The sequence below is a fragment of the Momordica charantia genome (genome assembly GCF_013281855.1).
Source record: "Momordica charantia cultivar OHB3-1 chromosome 11 unlocalized genomic scaffold, Mcharantia_2.0 BLBB01000011.1, whole genome shotgun sequence".
NCBI lineage: Eukaryota > Viridiplantae > Streptophyta > Magnoliopsida > Cucurbitales > Cucurbitaceae > Momordica > Momordica charantia.
This window is the reverse complement of record NW_028275159.1, coordinates 6,364,368-6,381,388: the sequence shown is the minus strand read 5'-3', so window position 1 is coordinate 6,381,388 and position 17,021 is coordinate 6,364,368. Positions and strand designations below refer to the sequence as shown.

The 17,021-nt window shown below is 34.7% G+C and overlaps 2 protein-coding genes across 4 annotated transcripts; both read right to left on the bottom strand.

The window, feature by feature from the left end:
• Positions 1-1,373: 1,373 nt before the first annotated feature.
• MAPR4 (membrane-associated progesterone binding protein 4) lies at positions 1,374-7,695 on the bottom strand. 2 transcript variants are annotated; one of them, XM_088120341.1, is made up of 9 exons: positions 7,421-7,552; positions 5,679-6,055; positions 5,282-5,358; positions 4,840-4,911; positions 4,199-4,236; positions 3,643-3,686; positions 3,353-3,399; positions 2,975-3,149; positions 1,374-2,055 (listed from the first exon to the last, which is right to left on the bottom strand). In XM_088120341.1, exons 2-9 carry the CDS (start codon positions 5,679-5,681, stop codon positions 1,888-1,890), a joined length of 624 nt encoding a protein of 207 aa, XP_087976467.1. In that variant the 5' UTR covers positions 5,682-6,055; positions 7,421-7,552; the 3' UTR covers positions 1,374-1,887. The 2 variants fall into 2 exon arrangements, with proteins under 2 accessions (XP_087976467.1, XP_022136427.1); XM_022280735.2 differs by lacking the exon at positions 5,679-6,055 and having other exon boundaries at positions 7,421-7,695.
• Positions 7,696-8,784: 1,089 nt separating this feature from the next.
• On the bottom strand, positions 8,785-16,168 carry LOC111009778 (uncharacterized). 2 transcript variants are annotated; one of them, XM_022282994.2, is made up of 9 exons: positions 15,798-16,168; positions 14,400-14,873; positions 14,076-14,241; positions 12,392-12,716; positions 11,451-11,523; positions 11,220-11,310; positions 10,238-10,317; positions 9,801-10,134; positions 8,785-9,216 (listed from the first exon to the last, which is right to left on the bottom strand). In XM_022282994.2, the coding sequence occupies exons 1-8, from the start codon at positions 15,864-15,866 to the stop codon at positions 9,811-9,813; spliced, it is 1,602 nt and encodes a 533-aa protein (XP_022138686.1). In that variant the 5' UTR covers positions 15,867-16,168; the 3' UTR covers positions 8,785-9,216; positions 9,801-9,810. The 2 variants fall into 2 exon arrangements, with proteins under 2 accessions (XP_022138686.1, XP_022138678.1); XM_022282986.2 differs by having other exon boundaries at positions 8,785-9,381; positions 15,798-16,161.
• Between the last annotated feature and the right edge of the window lie 853 nt (positions 16,169-17,021).

Sequence of the window (17,021 nt, the reverse complement as noted above, 5' to 3'; positions counted from 1 at the left end):
AAACATTGGCGAAAACAAACGTTACTTGATCCTTCTTTTTTTTAAAAAAAAAAACATAGACATTTTATTTATTATTATTTTTTATTTGTTGTCTTTTATTCTCGGTAATTTTACATTAAAAAAGTTAACTAAGTATTATTTTTTTATATTTATTATGCGTTTTATTAGTTAATAAAATAAAATAATACTTTTATTTATATTTTGAAAAAAAAAATGAAAACGAAAGGTAATTGACTATTAATAAGTATTACACGCCAAGTGGGAACTCCATTTTCTTGACCTATTGTGAAATAGTTTAATAAATAACTTTAAATATTGTTATTTGAAATCGTAGTAGTAATTTCAAATTTGTTATCTTATATAAAATGAAAGATTTGAAATAATAAAAGGTTTAGTATTCTAAAAAATAATAACAATAATAAATAAGTAAAAAGGTTTAGTAATCTAAGCTTTTACCTGAATTTATTAATTTAAAATTTAAAGTACGATAAAATCAAATAAGTAATTTATTATAAAATTCGGAACAAAATTTGATGTAAAACATTACTACAAATCATTTATATTTGTTCGGATAACAAACAACATAATTCATTTGAAATCACTTCAAATATTCGATCAAACAAACATGCTATTGACCTGTTGGAACAATTTTTACTTCTCTATAAAATTAAAACTTATTTCATAGATCGATCTAGATTTGGTCAATCTCGATTAATTTTATTCTTTCACTTATCAGTTTTGGTTTTTTTTCTTAATTACTTGCCAGTTCTGGTTAAGCAAACAATCGAAAACTTTTTTCCTTCAAAATATATCCCTCCACATAAATAGACTAAATAATATCAATAATAATAAGATCATCAGATTTTATTAGGGGCGAGATGAATTCCCCGATTCAGTTCGGTTCAACCAATTTTGCGAGTCGGTACAAACCAGACTATGAAAATCTAAAAATGTATTTCTTCAGTTCGAGCTTGTTGTGTAGAAAATAATTTATCAAATTATGTGAAAATCTCAATTGAACCAGAAACCAACCTTATATATCTATCTGTGTTTAGAATGAATGGGAAAAGAAAACTATTGCACATCGGATCAGTTGATCAAAATTTCAATTTACTTTAGACTCTTAGACACAGTGAAATTAAGAATAAATGCTAAACTAATACTTTTTTTCATGCTGTAACTTGTAGAAGATCATAATAAAATACATCATAATATAACAAAAACTTCAAAATCTAGTTCATATGGGTTCAACGATGGCAAACATATCTTGAAAACTGTCACCGGAGAAAAAGTATAACAATAGTTGGAGGTTCAATATAGTTCAATGATAAAGCATCTATTACCAAACCATCCTATAAGCCCATAACAAATAGTTAGAGGTTCAATATAGCTCGATGAATAAAACATTTCCATCTCCAAGGTTGATGATTCGAGCTCCTTGAACTAAAAAATTGAGAAATTAGGCTCGTCTCTTCATGTCTTACAGCTTTAAATATAAGAGAAGACAAATAATACATTTCACACATAAAAGTGCATCAAAGGTTTACAAGTCAAAAACATTGACAATGGAAAAAGGCAAACACAGATCTCGAAAGCATGCTGATAACTGAAACTGATGATAATCAAGGAATATTATCGTGCTACGAAGGAAGATAATCATCATCAGTGAATAGTATTGTGCTAGAAAATATATAATCACATACCTTACCTGTACACGGGGAATTACCCCCTCCCTTTGAACAAAAATTTTGGTCGTGTATTGCACCACATTGGCCATTACAGTCAATCTCCTTCAGGTTCACCCCCCTCCCGAATGGCGAACGGCCTTTCAGTGTATGTAAGAGGTTATATGTCGATTAACAAGCTAAAGCTGTTTATAATGGCTCTTTAAACATGGCAAGTCTTGGCTTGGTAGTCGCAACCTTCATAAACCTCTAATCCTGGCTCCCCCAGTTGGTCTTCTCTAAAGCAAGCGCACCGTTTGCCCATCTTCCCCGTCAACGCAATTTCTAAAGGCCTTTGTACCAACCTCGGGAAGCCATCATCACACCAGACCTAAAGATAACAGAGCAAAGTCCAAAGATATGGTTAATAATAGAGAGAGCAGAAAAGATTAATCAGTACCAGAAGATTTCATTATATGATATAATGATGAAGGATACGACACTTTATATTCATTTCTTCAGTTGTCATCAAATATACCTTTCTATTAGGTTCCTAGATACTGTTTTTCTTTTAATAACTGGGGGTTGGAGCTTTGCTCCCCTATACCTTGGGGCACTCACGCCTACCCAAGGCCCGGACTCGGGAGACATCAAGAGTTTTTGGTATTAAACTCACCAGAAGATTTGAATTTATCCAAACTGAAACGATCCAATACAGATGTTCTTCAAAGAAAGCTCTCGGTTTTCTGTCTGCAGCCATCAATATGTATGTTTTGTCAAGAAAGCGGAGAGAATCTGATCCATATATTCTTCCAATGTCCTTATGCATTGCACTGTTGGTTCTTATTATTTAAAGAGTTCAATCTCTCCTAGGTTTTCAGCAACATAGCAGTGGATAATATCCTTCAACTACTCCTAGGCCCAATTCTATCTTCTCAAAGTAGCTTGCTGTGGTCAAATGGTGTCAAAGTCTTGCTCTAAGCTTTGGTATGAAAGAAATCTCAGAATTTTCAAGGATCGTCGCAAATCTCATTGGATCGTTTCAGTTTGGCTAAATTCAAATCTTCACTGTGGAGCTCTTTGTCACCTTTGTTCGAAAACTTTTCTCCCTCACTTATTTGTTACAATTGGGGAGCTTTTACTTCATCTCTTAATGTTTGAGCTTATCTTGTTTTTTCCATTTACTTGTAATTCTCTTTTCGAGTTTGTATCTTTGAACATTTTCATTCATTAATTCAATGAGAAGCTTGTTTCTTGTTCAAAAAAACATTGGCTAAGCACCAACTCAAATATTTTGTTAGAACATGTACCTCACCACCCTCTCCTTGACTCCATTTCGAATTACAACTTGGCAGTTTATCTTCCTCTTGCTTTTGTTTCTTCAAAAGTTGTGCACCTCTGGCAGCCTTTGCCTCAGCTCCCTTTAAATGTTTTGTGGGATTTCCTTGATCATCATAGTAAAGACCCACCAGCTTACCTACAAAACTGTTGTGGATGCCAAAGGCATTATCCTTCATCATTACTCCCATAATAGCATATCATTCTCAAATCCATCACCACCCAATGAATTAATTGAATTTTCAAACTTGAAAAAAACACATGACACTTACAACAATTGTCATTGCATATCATTTAAGATCATAGAAATTCAACTATTTAAAGGTTAATTTGCTTTGACATTTGCTTACGTGTAGGTTTTATGGTAGAAGCTCCGCCATTCAACAACACTCTTGACCTACAAGATTAGTTAGTACAAGAGTCAGCTATACAGAGTAATTAGATGGAATAATATACATAGACGAATTTAATGCTGCCATGCTGGACCCAATAATGCAATAAGAAAAAATGATCAAGACAGAGTTGTAGCCTTATATCAAAGAGGGGAGAGGAAGGTTTTGGAGGGGGAAAACTTCTACATAGCTAAAGAATGGAAGCACAAATAATAAGCAACAGCACCACACATAAGCAACAAGATTACCTCAGAATTTGACAAACCCCGCAAAGAATCAGTGAGTCCTTCCCCTATAACAATAACAAATGACAGAACTCAATCGATAGTCAATTTTGTAATAAGTAATAACGCATAAAAACCATTTTTCTTCGTACCCATTCCCACCCAACCTCTCTCTCCCCTTCCTCCCTCACCCTCCCATCCCCCGCGCCCAAGAAAATATACAATTATGTATTTCTTGTTGAGTACTAATAGTGAAATATGTCTACCATTATCACAGGTTCTCAATAAGAAGACATAATTATGATGATGACATTTTAGTACAAGAGATAATAGAGGATACACATCTTCAACCTAAAAAGACCTAATTTTAGGAACTCCATTCACAATGCAGTAAAGAAAAGCATTGGCTAGAAATTAATTCGAATTGACTCTCATAGAAATAAAAATCAAATTGACAGCCCAAAGAAAATAGCAGTTTCACTATATCTCTAACACTCAATGTCTGTACAAGGTGAACAAAATTATAACTAGGATTTGACAGAAGATACTTTTCAGCATCCCAACAAGTAATGATAAATACCTGTGAAGTTTCCGGAAACAAATGCACGAGAAGCATCTCTGCTTTCAGAAACAACCATGGAAAAGGAAAATATCAGTACATTGTAAGACTCAAAAAGAAAGGTGGCAATCAATTATCAAGGTCTCATTCAAAAGAAATCAAATAAAATAGGATCATAAGCAACTAGTAACATTTAAATTGAAAATTAATGTTTTATAAAAAGCTCCATGGTCGTAGTGGCAAATAATGAACAGAGAGAAAATAACTCAAGAAGATATTCTATAAGATTAGAAAAATACTAATTGGGAGATAACTCTTTTTCGCATCACTCTCCTTCTATGATTTATGCTAATTGGGGAGCTTTTATTAATTCTGTTATTTACATTTTTTGTTTTTCTTTTTTCACTCTTTCGGGAGTTTGTATCCTTGAACACTTGTATTATCTTTTCATTATTTCAACGAGAAGTTGTATCTTTGTTCAAAAAATAAGATTAGAAAAATACAGGTAAAGAAAAAGTAACATCACGAACCATTGATAGAACAAATGCTTCAATATAGCAATTTTAAAATGTATTCTAACAGATACCGAACCATTGCTACATAGTATAAGACATGAACATAAATGACACAGGAGATTAATAAGGAAAGTAGAGACCACAAACCTTCCAGAAAAGTGATTGTAACCTCCTCCCACACCATAGTGAGATTTTCCTTTCGTGACATCAAAGACTGATCTGAAAAAGATGGAAATATTAGAGGTACAAGGGATTGATTTCCATTAAATGAGCGCTTTACCAAATCATATTACAATTGGCATGCTGTTCTATAAGTTTCCAGGTTGAGGATGTTTTATACCAAGACCTTTTGTATCTATCTTATGCGGAATGTTAATCTATAATTTCAAAAGAACAATTACAAGAAGAAATTGGGATATGCAGCCAACTGGTCCAACGCTTCGGATTATCATAATTTTTTTCTCCATTTTCAACAAGTTCCCATAATTCATAATGATTAATTGGGGGATGTCAATATTTAAAACAAATTAAACTGAAAAATATGTATAAATATCTGGAGGGTGGGTTGAGACTGGGAGGCGGGGAGTACCCAAGAATTCCAAGAAGGATAGGTAATCCCTCGTCAGTTCCATTATACAGAGCTAGCTCATCAACTTTGAAGAGTTTCTACAAAAGCAAACAAGAACTTGAAATAGAAGTATAAAACTCTACCAACTTAAATTGATTACAAATTGAGATTTAAATCTATTCATCAACATGTTCGGTAGATTTAAATTATAGAAATTAAAGGAAAAGATAATTAAAAAAAGGATGCCAGCATCAGTCTGCGTGGCATGGAATGTGCAAAGAAACCGGGTCATTATTTCAGTTTACGAATTGATAATTCATCAACATGTTAATCTTGCACATGAACAAAGTAACAAACACTTCCAGAAGCAGCAACAGTGACTAAGGTTCATAAATTAATTCATTACTAATAACTCTACCATTCAACGGTTCTGCGAAGTGAAGTATTCACCCGAGATCACTACCATTCCGAGACTAGTCAATATAGGAAAGCTTGGAATTAGCTACATAATGAAGTGCCTTGGGTTGACAATTGGAAATCCACAAGTAAGTCCTTCCAGAAGTCAATTTTTTCACCAATGCCCACTTCCAGAGATAGGAAAACCGAAAACCTTCTTCAAATTCAGGCAATTAAATTCCAATGTTTAACAATAAACCTTCCTCCGTTCCATAGCTATGATTGACTGTCATCAAGAGCCCTTTTCATGCCACACCCACTTCAAAGCCAAGGTCACATGTCTTCTTCTAAGATTGCCCAGTCAAGACCACCTTCCTCCTGATGTACGGAAACATTACCCTAATTTTTTTGAACAAAGATACAACTTCTCATTGAAATAATGAAAAGATAATACAAGTGTTCAATGATACAAACTCCCGAAAGAGTGAAAAAAGAAAAATAAAAAATGTAAATAACAGAATTACACAAAATTAATAAAAGCTCCCCAATTAGCATAAATCATAGAAGGAGAGTGATGTGTAAAAGAGTCGACAAGAGAACACCAAAGTGAAGCTTTAAACTTAGCTGAATAGAAACTTTCGTCGTAAAGTCTTCGTTTTTCTTCAAATAATCTTGAATTCCTCTCGAACCACAATTCCGATAATAAGGCTTTGACAACATTTAACCATAAAAAACGAACTGAAGAGGAAAGATGAGGAAGCCCATGTAAAAGCTGATAAACATTGTCCCCGGACTTGAGATCAAAACACCAATCCACATTGAATTGATGCAATAACAGATTCCAACACTTGGAGGCATAGTAGCAATGAAAAAATAGATGGTCATGATCTTCCCCACTCTTTGTACAGAGACAACAAAAAGAGGGAAGTAGTGCAGCAGAAGGAGATTTCTTCTGAACAACATCAGCTGTATTCAACTTTCCTTTAGAGAGAATCCAGCAAAACACATTAAACCTTCTTGGGCTCTTGGTTTTCCATAAAGCAGCAAAGAATTCCTTGGGCATCGATGCATTTGAACCAAATTTTCTTAGTGAAGCAACTGTAAACAAATCAGAAGGTTCAAGACTCCAAAATCTACTATCTATTGGGAAACATTACCCTAATTGATGAGATGGTAACCTCCTTCCACCGTTTTACCTTCTAAATATTAAGTCTCCAATCTCTCTTACAGTCAATTTAACATTTCGAGAGGGGGGTTTATGAAAAAGTAGCCAAGGGACCCCTTCGGGAGAAATTAGAGTTGTCCCATTTATCAAGTACTAATCACAGGATCCCAAAAGTCCAAAGAGCAATAGAATAATTAACCATTATGCGGTAGCAGCAGAAAACAACACTGCAAGCACCAGTTCAAGGTGTTTAACCAAAGGCCACCTTTCCCTCTACTTCAAATTGTAACCAAATTGTGTGTGATCCTCTCCCGTTCAAGCTTTTGATTTTTATTCCACAGCATTAAGAATCATACCAAAACCTCGCCCATATGAGGACCAAAAGACCTAAACCGCCTGATAATCATAAAACAGAGCTCCGCCTCTGTCTACTTCTGGGAAAATAACAAATAACAGAGAGAAAGAAATGCCTCTTGGCTGCCGAAACTAAAATGAAAGCACAATTAACAAGCATTTGATAGATAAAAAGGCCTCAAAACCAAAACCTCCAGGATATATAATACATTATCAAACGAATTTCTTTAAAAAGAAGCTCGAACCTGTCCAGGGGAGGAGGTGAAGGAGATCGGAAATGGAAATGGAAACTTGAAGGAAGGACCGATGAAAAGCGCAACAAGAACCACCATAACTGCGAAAACAAAAATGAAGGAGGTCGCCGTGCCCAGGATCTTCCCCGCCATCTCTTCTCTTCGCCCTTCACGGAGCTCGGCCTCGCGTCTTCGCTCGGTCTTTGCAGTGAAACTGATAGATCACTGGCCCCGGTACCAAAGTTGTCTTCTTCGCGGTTTTTTTTTTCCTTCGTTTTTTTCCCCTAGTCTTCGCGGTCATCAAATCTATTTCATATAATTTTTAAATTAAATTACTTAATTTTTTTAGTGCAGCTTAAACAATATTGTATATTAACTTTAATTAATAAATTAAGATTAAAATTTTATATTTAATTCAAATTGACATATATCTTCATAGTATGATTTCGATCGTACTAAAAAAATCAAATTATTTTATTCTAAATAAGATAAATAATTAAAAATCATTTCACAAATTTAAAATTACTTTTTTAACTTTCGTCTACGTCAAATGGAAGATTATGTTGAAAATTTTGAAGCATTTGAATACATAGTTGTTTAAATTTTAAATTATTGTAATTAGAATGTCTTAATTTACTCAATCAACTTTAAATCTATACTTTTCAACCATACATGTCATTCTTATGTTAAAAAATTTATAATGTGATATCCACTCAAAAATTATACTATGTTACAGGTAAATTAATATAGAAACGTGTGTAACTACACTTGTTACTTATTTAAAACAAATAAATAAATAAATGTCATGGCAGCTGTCACATTCTTAACTTCAACTAATTTTTAAATGGTAAATCCAAACGTACTTACTTGCATTATTGAAGTTTTAATTTTCTATTGAAGTTTTAATTTTCCACCCACATATTTTGTTACTGTGCTGAAAATTAAAATAAAAATTAGATTTAAATACTATTTCAATTCATATACTTTAGAAGTTGATTCATTTTGATTTCTATACTTTCAAATCATTTATTTTGGTCCCTATTTTTTCAACTGTAGTTCATTTCGGTCCATATATGTTCATAAGTGTTGGACCTTGTATATTTAAAAAATAATCATTTTTATCCTTTCATTCTCATTTCTTTCAATAACAATTTTAGCTTAACATCTCACTCACCAAAGTTCTTGACATGTAGTCATAAATGTATATTAAATGATTTTCATTGTGTACGCAATTTATGTTGAAATTTCGTAAATAGTAATCAAAAGGGTCACTTTTAAAAGTACAAGAACTAAGATGAAGAATGTACAAGATCAATATGACCCAAAGTCGAAAGTACGATGAGCAAAACAGTATTTAAACCTAAAAATTATATACGTTTAAGAAAAAAAATCAGTAAAAGCAAGCATTAAAAGAAAGTTTACCAGAATTTGATCGGTTTAGTCATGCTCACGCAAGCAGGCTAACTGGCTAAGTGACCAAATTTTACAAGCAGCTTATAGAATACTCTAAGCACAAACTTACATGTCACGTCACCAAATATCGTCATAGACATGTGACTATACACAATGCACAACCAAAATTCTTACATATCTCGAAAACAAAATCTTACCTCAATTAAAAGATGATCACATTCTAATTTTATTTCTTTCTCTTTTTCCTCTTGACAGGAACAAACACTCCTGACCTGACACAAGGCACCTGAGATCTGCCCTCACAAACCAAACGCAGAGCCTCGACTTCAATGAGCTCTTCTCTTCATTCTTCAACATCTTCATCGACTGCAAGTCGAGTCGACTCGTTCAATCGTCTACAAAAGAATACATGTACAACTCTCTACTGAATATCGCTTTCAAATGCATTATGATTTAGATACCATCTGACAACTCCTGATTCTGGACAGTAATTACAAGCTCTGTCGAACAAATGGTCCAATCACTTGGCCGCATCAGGTTGTAAATGGCTGTGGATTCGGCTAAAAGCAATAAAATGAAACCGAGTTGTGAAAATAAGGTTTGAAATTGTAATTCTAGTAATTCTAGACTCTCATTTCAATGGTTCAATGGTTTCACAATAGGGAATTCATATAAACCCATTAAATTTCTCTGTACACCATCATTATTCAATAATGTATAAAGTGACTACAATCAGAACTAAAATGGATGCAAATAGACTGATATGATTTAAGTTAATAGTTTAAGGCATTAGTAAGTCGAGAGTAGAATCTCCATAAAAAAAAAGGAACCTCTTTTATACGACATTGGACTGGGGTGTCAAACCCCAGCCTTTGGAGATCACTTCTCTCCCTATTTTGTATGTTTCCCTATTATTTTCAATGAAAAAGGGAGGAAAAGAAAAACCCAAACGTTTTTATGGTCCCAAACAGGCACTAACCTTTGGCACCTCAGTGAGCTGTTGTCTCTGAATCGGTGTTGTTCCTCACTGAGCGGTGACTTTCTTGTGACTCCATATTTAGATGTTGCTGCTGGGAATGCCGCTGATGGCGTTCTTCCTGCAACCGCTGCTCATGCTGTTGATGGGAGTGATCGTTGTGTGGCTGCTGCTGTACTTCCGGCCGACTCCTTACATTCATCTGTTGATCGGCCGATCTCAATTGCCTGCCTCTTCTCCATTTAAGATACTCTACAAGAAGCGAGTTTATGCCGATAGCAAGCCCGAATCCGGTGAGTGCAGAAAGGAAAACCGCGAGAATGGCATTCACATTAAGCTGCATATTGAAAGAAGATGAGAGTACTATAGCCGATGATCAAGAGCATTTAAAATATTGAGACAAAAAAGTGGAGAAAGAGATGGTAAATAGTGCTGCTTACGATTGCATAAAATACATGAGCAAAGAGGATGACTATGGCGAACTGGAAACAGGCATAAGCCCAAATGTAACCCCTGCTCACTGCCACCATCCAGTATCAAAATGGTTATCAAGGCGATGATGGTACAAAAAAGAGCAAAAGCTTTTTCAATCTAAGCAAGAATGAAAGACCATGTAAAAAGGCTACCACACGTGGCATGAGATCTGATGAGAGAAAAATTAACCCAATAACCTAGGAAATTTCCCTATCACCAATCTAATTACATTCATTTCCCTTTTTTTTTCTTTTTATTATTGTATAACAAACACATGTTCTTGTCAAGCAGTCATTTATCATGTATCAACACTGGTCAAATATTAATCAAAAAGTAAGAGGTTAACCATGCATACAAGGCTAGCTAGGTAAATTCCAGAGGGTCCATTTCTCTTCCCTATTGTTACTTCTCGAAAAATCCATCTTAAGTCTTAACCCACGCCTACATCATTCCTAAGTAGGGCCTATCCTAACGAACTTTTAGAGGTCACATTTTTCTTTTTACCCTCGCTCTCATCAACTCTCACTATTGGAGCCTAACACATACCCCAATTAATAAAGTCATAAGCAGGAGGAAATTACAAGAATCCAGAGTGTTGTTTCTGTATAACTGTCTCGTTTCAAATGGTTCATTTGTTGTCAGTTTTGGAGCTTAAAATTTAGGTGTTTACATATTCCATAAAATCTACCTCACTCCGTACTTTCTTTTCCTTCTTGTAAAAACCTCATGCCACACATCTCCATAGTCCTTTCACTATTTAATATCTTTTCTTTTTTTAATGGAAACACAATTGTTAAATCAAAAGCTACGAAGAAGTTGCACTGATATACAGATTTATTTAATGAAAAAAAAAACAAGATTTAAGCAATGGGATTAAATTATAATTTACTCTTATCCAATGATGAATATTGGCACAAGATGATATATTTATTCAGAAGAACAACTGACCCATTGTGGAAGAAACCATGGATGAAAGGAGACCCAAAGCACATGAAAAGGGAAAGGAAATGGCAAGTGCACGAGGACCCATGTCAGGTACCTGTTCATACAGAATTAGATAGTAGAAATAACTGACAAAAATGCAAGTCTAATTGATGTTTTCACAATTTATTTGAATATTAGAAACATTCTAACCACCTATAACTATAAGTAGCACGAATAAGTATAATACATCCATACCAAAAGTTGCTCCAAAAAGCAGAAATATGCAAGCATGCTAACCAACCCAAGCACTGACATATCCTGCCAAACCCTATGAGAACGAAAGAAAGTGAGATATTGATGCCATTTCATTTCCCTGTAATGATGCTAACAAAGGAATGCTACTAGAGATAGAAAATTAAACAACTTGTTTAAAAATAAAAAGAAAAGTGGAGTAATTTGGGACTCCAACTAAAATAAATACCAAAATGAATGTTTACACAGCATGCATTTCGGAGACCAAAATTTCCAGATTGTCTCTCAGCTGATGATTAGAATTTATTCTCAGACATTTTTCATAAAAACCAAACCAGGAAATAGATGATTATGTTATCACAATCATTTTTTAAAAGCCTTCTTTCCCCTTCACATACTACATGATAAAGCCACCATCTTACAATTCTATGCTTATGGAACTCATTGCTTTGGGCACATATATTTCAAAAATTCGCTGAGTAATCAAACTTCAAAAAACATCCTCGTACACACATGACACAGGTAGCAGACAGATGCATCAAAAGATTGTGCTTCCAGTTTTTTCACATCATCGTCTTTTGTTACTAAAGTTCAAATTCTATGTAATATCCTTCTAAATGTTTCCTCCATCATATGTCTAACAAACTTTGTTCCCATCTCCCTATATATGCCTATATATGCCTTTGATTCCTCAAACTTCTTTTTCCTACCTAACTGTATTTTTCACTTCTCCATGAACTTTATATCAAAAACACCTTTTTTTCTTATAATAAATTAAACACACTGATTTAAATTGATAAAAATGACTCTGAAATCAACCGTTCAAGTCCCTTCCTTCCTTAACAAATCTCAAGAATCTAGTTAAGAGTAGTTCAAGTGACGAGACATTACCTTCAAGTCAAAATAAAAGAAAAATTATGCCACAGTATCGGAAACCAAATTACCTATAACGATTGGCTTCCCTCTGCTGTGATGTTATTGGGGGCCGTCTCTGCTGTGATGTTACTGGGGGCCGTCTAGTAACAGGGCATGTGTTATGTAATTTTAACAAAGTCACTGGCAAGTTTTCAACATCCCGCTTGCAAATATCGCAGATCTTGTTACCTTTAATGCTGAACCACTTAATTGCACACTCTTTGTGAGCGAGAGCTAGGTCTCCTTTGCAACTGCATTCCAGTTTAAAAGTATCACCACCTTCCACCAACTCTATAAGACAGATCCTGCATACTGCCTCATCTTCAGGTATATCATCACCAGCAGCTTCACTTTCTAAGGGTAAAATCCAACTTCAGCATATCAATTTAAAAACTATGATCATCAAACTGCAAACATAATTGTCAATAGGAGAACAGGAAACCCAAGAAGACACCAGCAATATGTCAGATGTTTTGCTTCTTGGAAATATTTGCAGTGAAGCAAACTAATAATAACAAAGTACGTGGAAAGAATGCAGTTGAACATCAGACATTTAGCAACAAAAAGGGGTGGCATAATTGCAATCGGCAAGCTGTAAGGCAGCATAAAGAATTCAACCCCCCCCCCCCCCAACAAAAGAACAAAAAGAGGGAGAGAGAGAGAGAGTCTCCATTTAGTCTGCACGGAATTCAGATGACCCAATCAAGTGTTTTCAAACTTGGCATCAACAACAGGTGAGCAACATTGAGTTGGACAAAAAATATTTGTCTCCCCTTTCCTCATACATGACATATATATCCATAAAATAAAAATAAAACTGTTCCAGAGGCACATCAAAAAGGTGTTTCAGCTATTATCATACTACCCCTAATCAAAACCTGCCTTCTGAAAAATACAAAGCTGAGTGGTTGTTCCTGATTAACAGTCCAGGAAACAAAAATAATTTTTAAATGTGAACCATTTTAGAGGAAGAAATAAAAATAGCTCCACTACGCTTATGTAGCTCATTTAATTATTTCCTTGCCAAACCAACTCTTAAACTTAGCTTATACAGCTCAACTTTGCTTATCCATCATCTCATTTAATAATATCTACATTTTAAAATGTTGTGGCATAAAAACAACCAACCTCCTCTAGCGAGGATTTGGAGATCTAAAATCTCCTTTACAAGAGGAAGGGGGCTGGTCAAGGGTTTTACCGTCTTTCTAATTTGACCTTGCCACATTAATATTTTATATGGGTGAACATAGAAAACCAAGTCAGAATCAACAAGTTAAACTGCTTAAATCATTTATATTGTACTTTCAGAATCGGTGAACAAGTACACTACTGTAAGAATTCTGTTACAAAATTCACTAAATAAAATTATTAAAAAAAAACTAAGGAAACCTTGTACCATCAGGTGTTTTCATAAACATTTTTTATGGAAACGAGCCGAGCATTTTTTTTATAAGCTGCCTTGGCCTTATTACTAAGTTTCTGTAGTTTTCAGTGACTTATCCAATGACAATTTTATTTCCTAAAAAAATATATATTAAACATACATGCAGTAAATTTACTCATAGTAGCAATTCGATTAGAACATGGAGAGAACATCATTAGAACACGGAAAGAACATCAACTGGGTAGGGACTAGGGAGTAATTTTAAAGAACACAATGTTAAAAGTCGCCATAAATTTTAATTATACAATGGAAACTACTTATATCATTACCAATTTCCTTTGTTTGAGAATCAGAGGCATCTCCAGTCCCTGCAAATCGAGGACCTGCAGAGACAATTCGAATTAACCCTACTGAATCCAGCCGCCTTAAAACTTTGGACTTAGCATTCAGAGGAGCTGATAATGAACGTGCAATATGCTGTTTGATTTCAATTTTCTGAAATAATAACAAAATCCACTTTCAGAAGGACAACAATAATGCAATATTCACAACTTGTAGATGTTAGGTGATAAATTTGTACATAATTCTATCTGCAAAAATATGAAATAACATCTGCGTTTGTGAAATTTAAGAAATTTGAACAGGATACTTACAGGAAAATTGGTATGACACTCCACATTTGTTGCTTTCAATCTATCGATATCTGGATTTGAAGTTGGTGTTGCTGGCAAAGAATGTGCAACTTTTGTAGATGAGGCAAAGAGAAACTTGTTGAGAGAAAATGATCGTGAAGGAGTTGGCTTATCTGAACGTCCATTTGATGGTGGCCTCTCTGGTAAAATGGGAACAGTCATTTCACCATCTGGGAGTGAATTTTTTGCTCCGAAACTTCTTTGAGCAAGTAAGCTTCTCGCAGATGATTTGATTTTTACTGAATTTGGTTTAGGAGGCAATCCTCCCCTAATAGAGCTAGCACTTGATGTTGACGAATTATCACTATCTAACCTCAAAAAAGTAGACGACGTACTCTCCAGTGTCCTTACCGGAACTTGCAGAGAGGATATATTGGGCCGTCTAGACTGTTGCAATAAAGAGGTTTCGATAACTTCCTCCTCTTGAACATGTTTCTAAGGAAAATCAGAGATCCTTTTTAGTACATATAATTCAGTATCCTAAGAATTAAAGAGTATAGATATGTCAAGTTAAAAACTAATTGAACTAAGGTACCTAACCATTCGAAATACTGATCAAGATTGAAAGATAAAATGGAGCTGAGTTATAGCAATTTTATTATTGCCTACATTTATTCAAAAGAAAACGAAAGAAAAGAAGTTCCAACAGAAAAGGGAGCAACTAGTGTGAACACGTAATCAACTTATGTTCGATCACTTATCAGAAAGCAAAGAGCTTATAAGAGTAAAAGCCAGCGAAAACACGAAGCTTCAGGCTTCAGCATTGAATTTTGGGTTTCTGAAAACCATTTTCAAAAGAGACCAGACAGCTTGATTCTCCTGAAAAATAGCATGTAATGACAGTTCTGAAAGCCGGCGGAAAACAAAGAAGCAAAAACAAAAGGAAATAAACGCAATGCTTCTCCACGCGTATAAAGGGCTTCTCAACCACAGATGATCTTTGAGAATGGCTCGTCGATAACTATCTCATTTCCTGATATACTTCTCCCGAATTCCGGGAAAATATCAGGTAAAAGAACCACACCATTCTTGTGGTAATAACTGAGGAAATAAACCAAAACTCTGATCAAATTTACATTTAGATGCTATAACTTCCATTCGGGGCTGTTTGAAGAGTATTGGGTATCTACATTGGGAGAAAATCAGTCGGATTATTTCCATTTTTCACTCCGACCATACCAAGTTACTTTCTCCCCGTCCAGCCAGATCGGCAAGTGAACAAACTCATAGAACGGTATCTTAAAACAGTGATAATAAATCATACCGCTAATTGATGAATGCCAATGAAAACTTTAACCAACGGGAAGGAGAACAATAAGAATAGCTGAAGTAAATCGTTCAATGAGTGAAGAAAACCACCTCGGGATGATCCAGAGAAACTGAGGTCGACTCTTCGGCGCCTTGAAGCCGAGCTACAACATCCTCCATCAAACTCCGGGAGATTTACTTCGATGAAGCGAGTGAAGCCCTTTGAAGACGGATGAATCTGTGCCGGAAAAAAACGGATTCCAATTGCAGAGAAGCTGAAATTGGACGACGAACAGATAACTCGAAAGGCATAGGTGATCAGTAATTGTGGGCGCAGCGGAGGAGTGAAATTTCCAGTCGGGTTTTCTCAAGTGGGCAGAAGAAACAAAATTGCCCGCCAAACCGTGTTACTTCTGTGGGGACTGCGTTGTTCATTTCTTATACGTTTGCTATGATTGTGTCTCCTGGATTTTTATTTATTTGCAAGTATTTCAACATTGCGAGACAACATCAAGTTAAACGGATACTTGTCCCTTGCTAAAAAGTAATTGGTTCGAATTCTAGCTCCTATCTTGCTTGTAAAATAATGATGGGAGGGAGAATAGCTTTCATACTAGATCACATCTAGTGACATATAGCGAAGTAGACCATACGGAAATTATGCAAATTTTAAAAAATATATTTTGTCTATGTGTTATTGGACTATGCATAAATTTGGGATGAGCTCCCTCTTGAATCTTGAGGAAGGAGATTTTTATGATCATATATACGGTACTTTTATCATAATTATGTTAATTTTTACTAATTTATTCCATTTAAATGAAATTGTAAATATGATATCAAGGTGAGTTGGGAAAATAAAAATAAAAGACAAAAAGTTTGGTCACATTTTAAATTATTTGGGAGATGAGAATATGAATTTGAAGATGGTTTCGAAATGTTGTTTCGTCCTCATATCAATAGATAGGGAAACTCAAAGTTTGTGGGGGTAAGTGGGCTACGAACGATAACACAGATTTTGGACATCTATCACGCGATCAATTGACGAAAATTAATGTTAGATCATACTTATAGGAGATCATACTTATTCTCGATTAGGTGAGAAAACACGTTTAGGAAATACCATTGTTTCTTTATATATTTATTTTCATGCGGGTAAAAATTGTGACACTATTGTTTTATATTTTTGTCCTCATAAACGTATTTATTTCACAAGACGTGAAACTTTCCTTTACTATTTTATCCTTCAATTTTGTCGGTGTTCGAGTCAAAGAATTTGCCGTCTATTTCCTAAACGTGTTTTCTCACCTAATCGATACAATTAAAGTGTGGTTA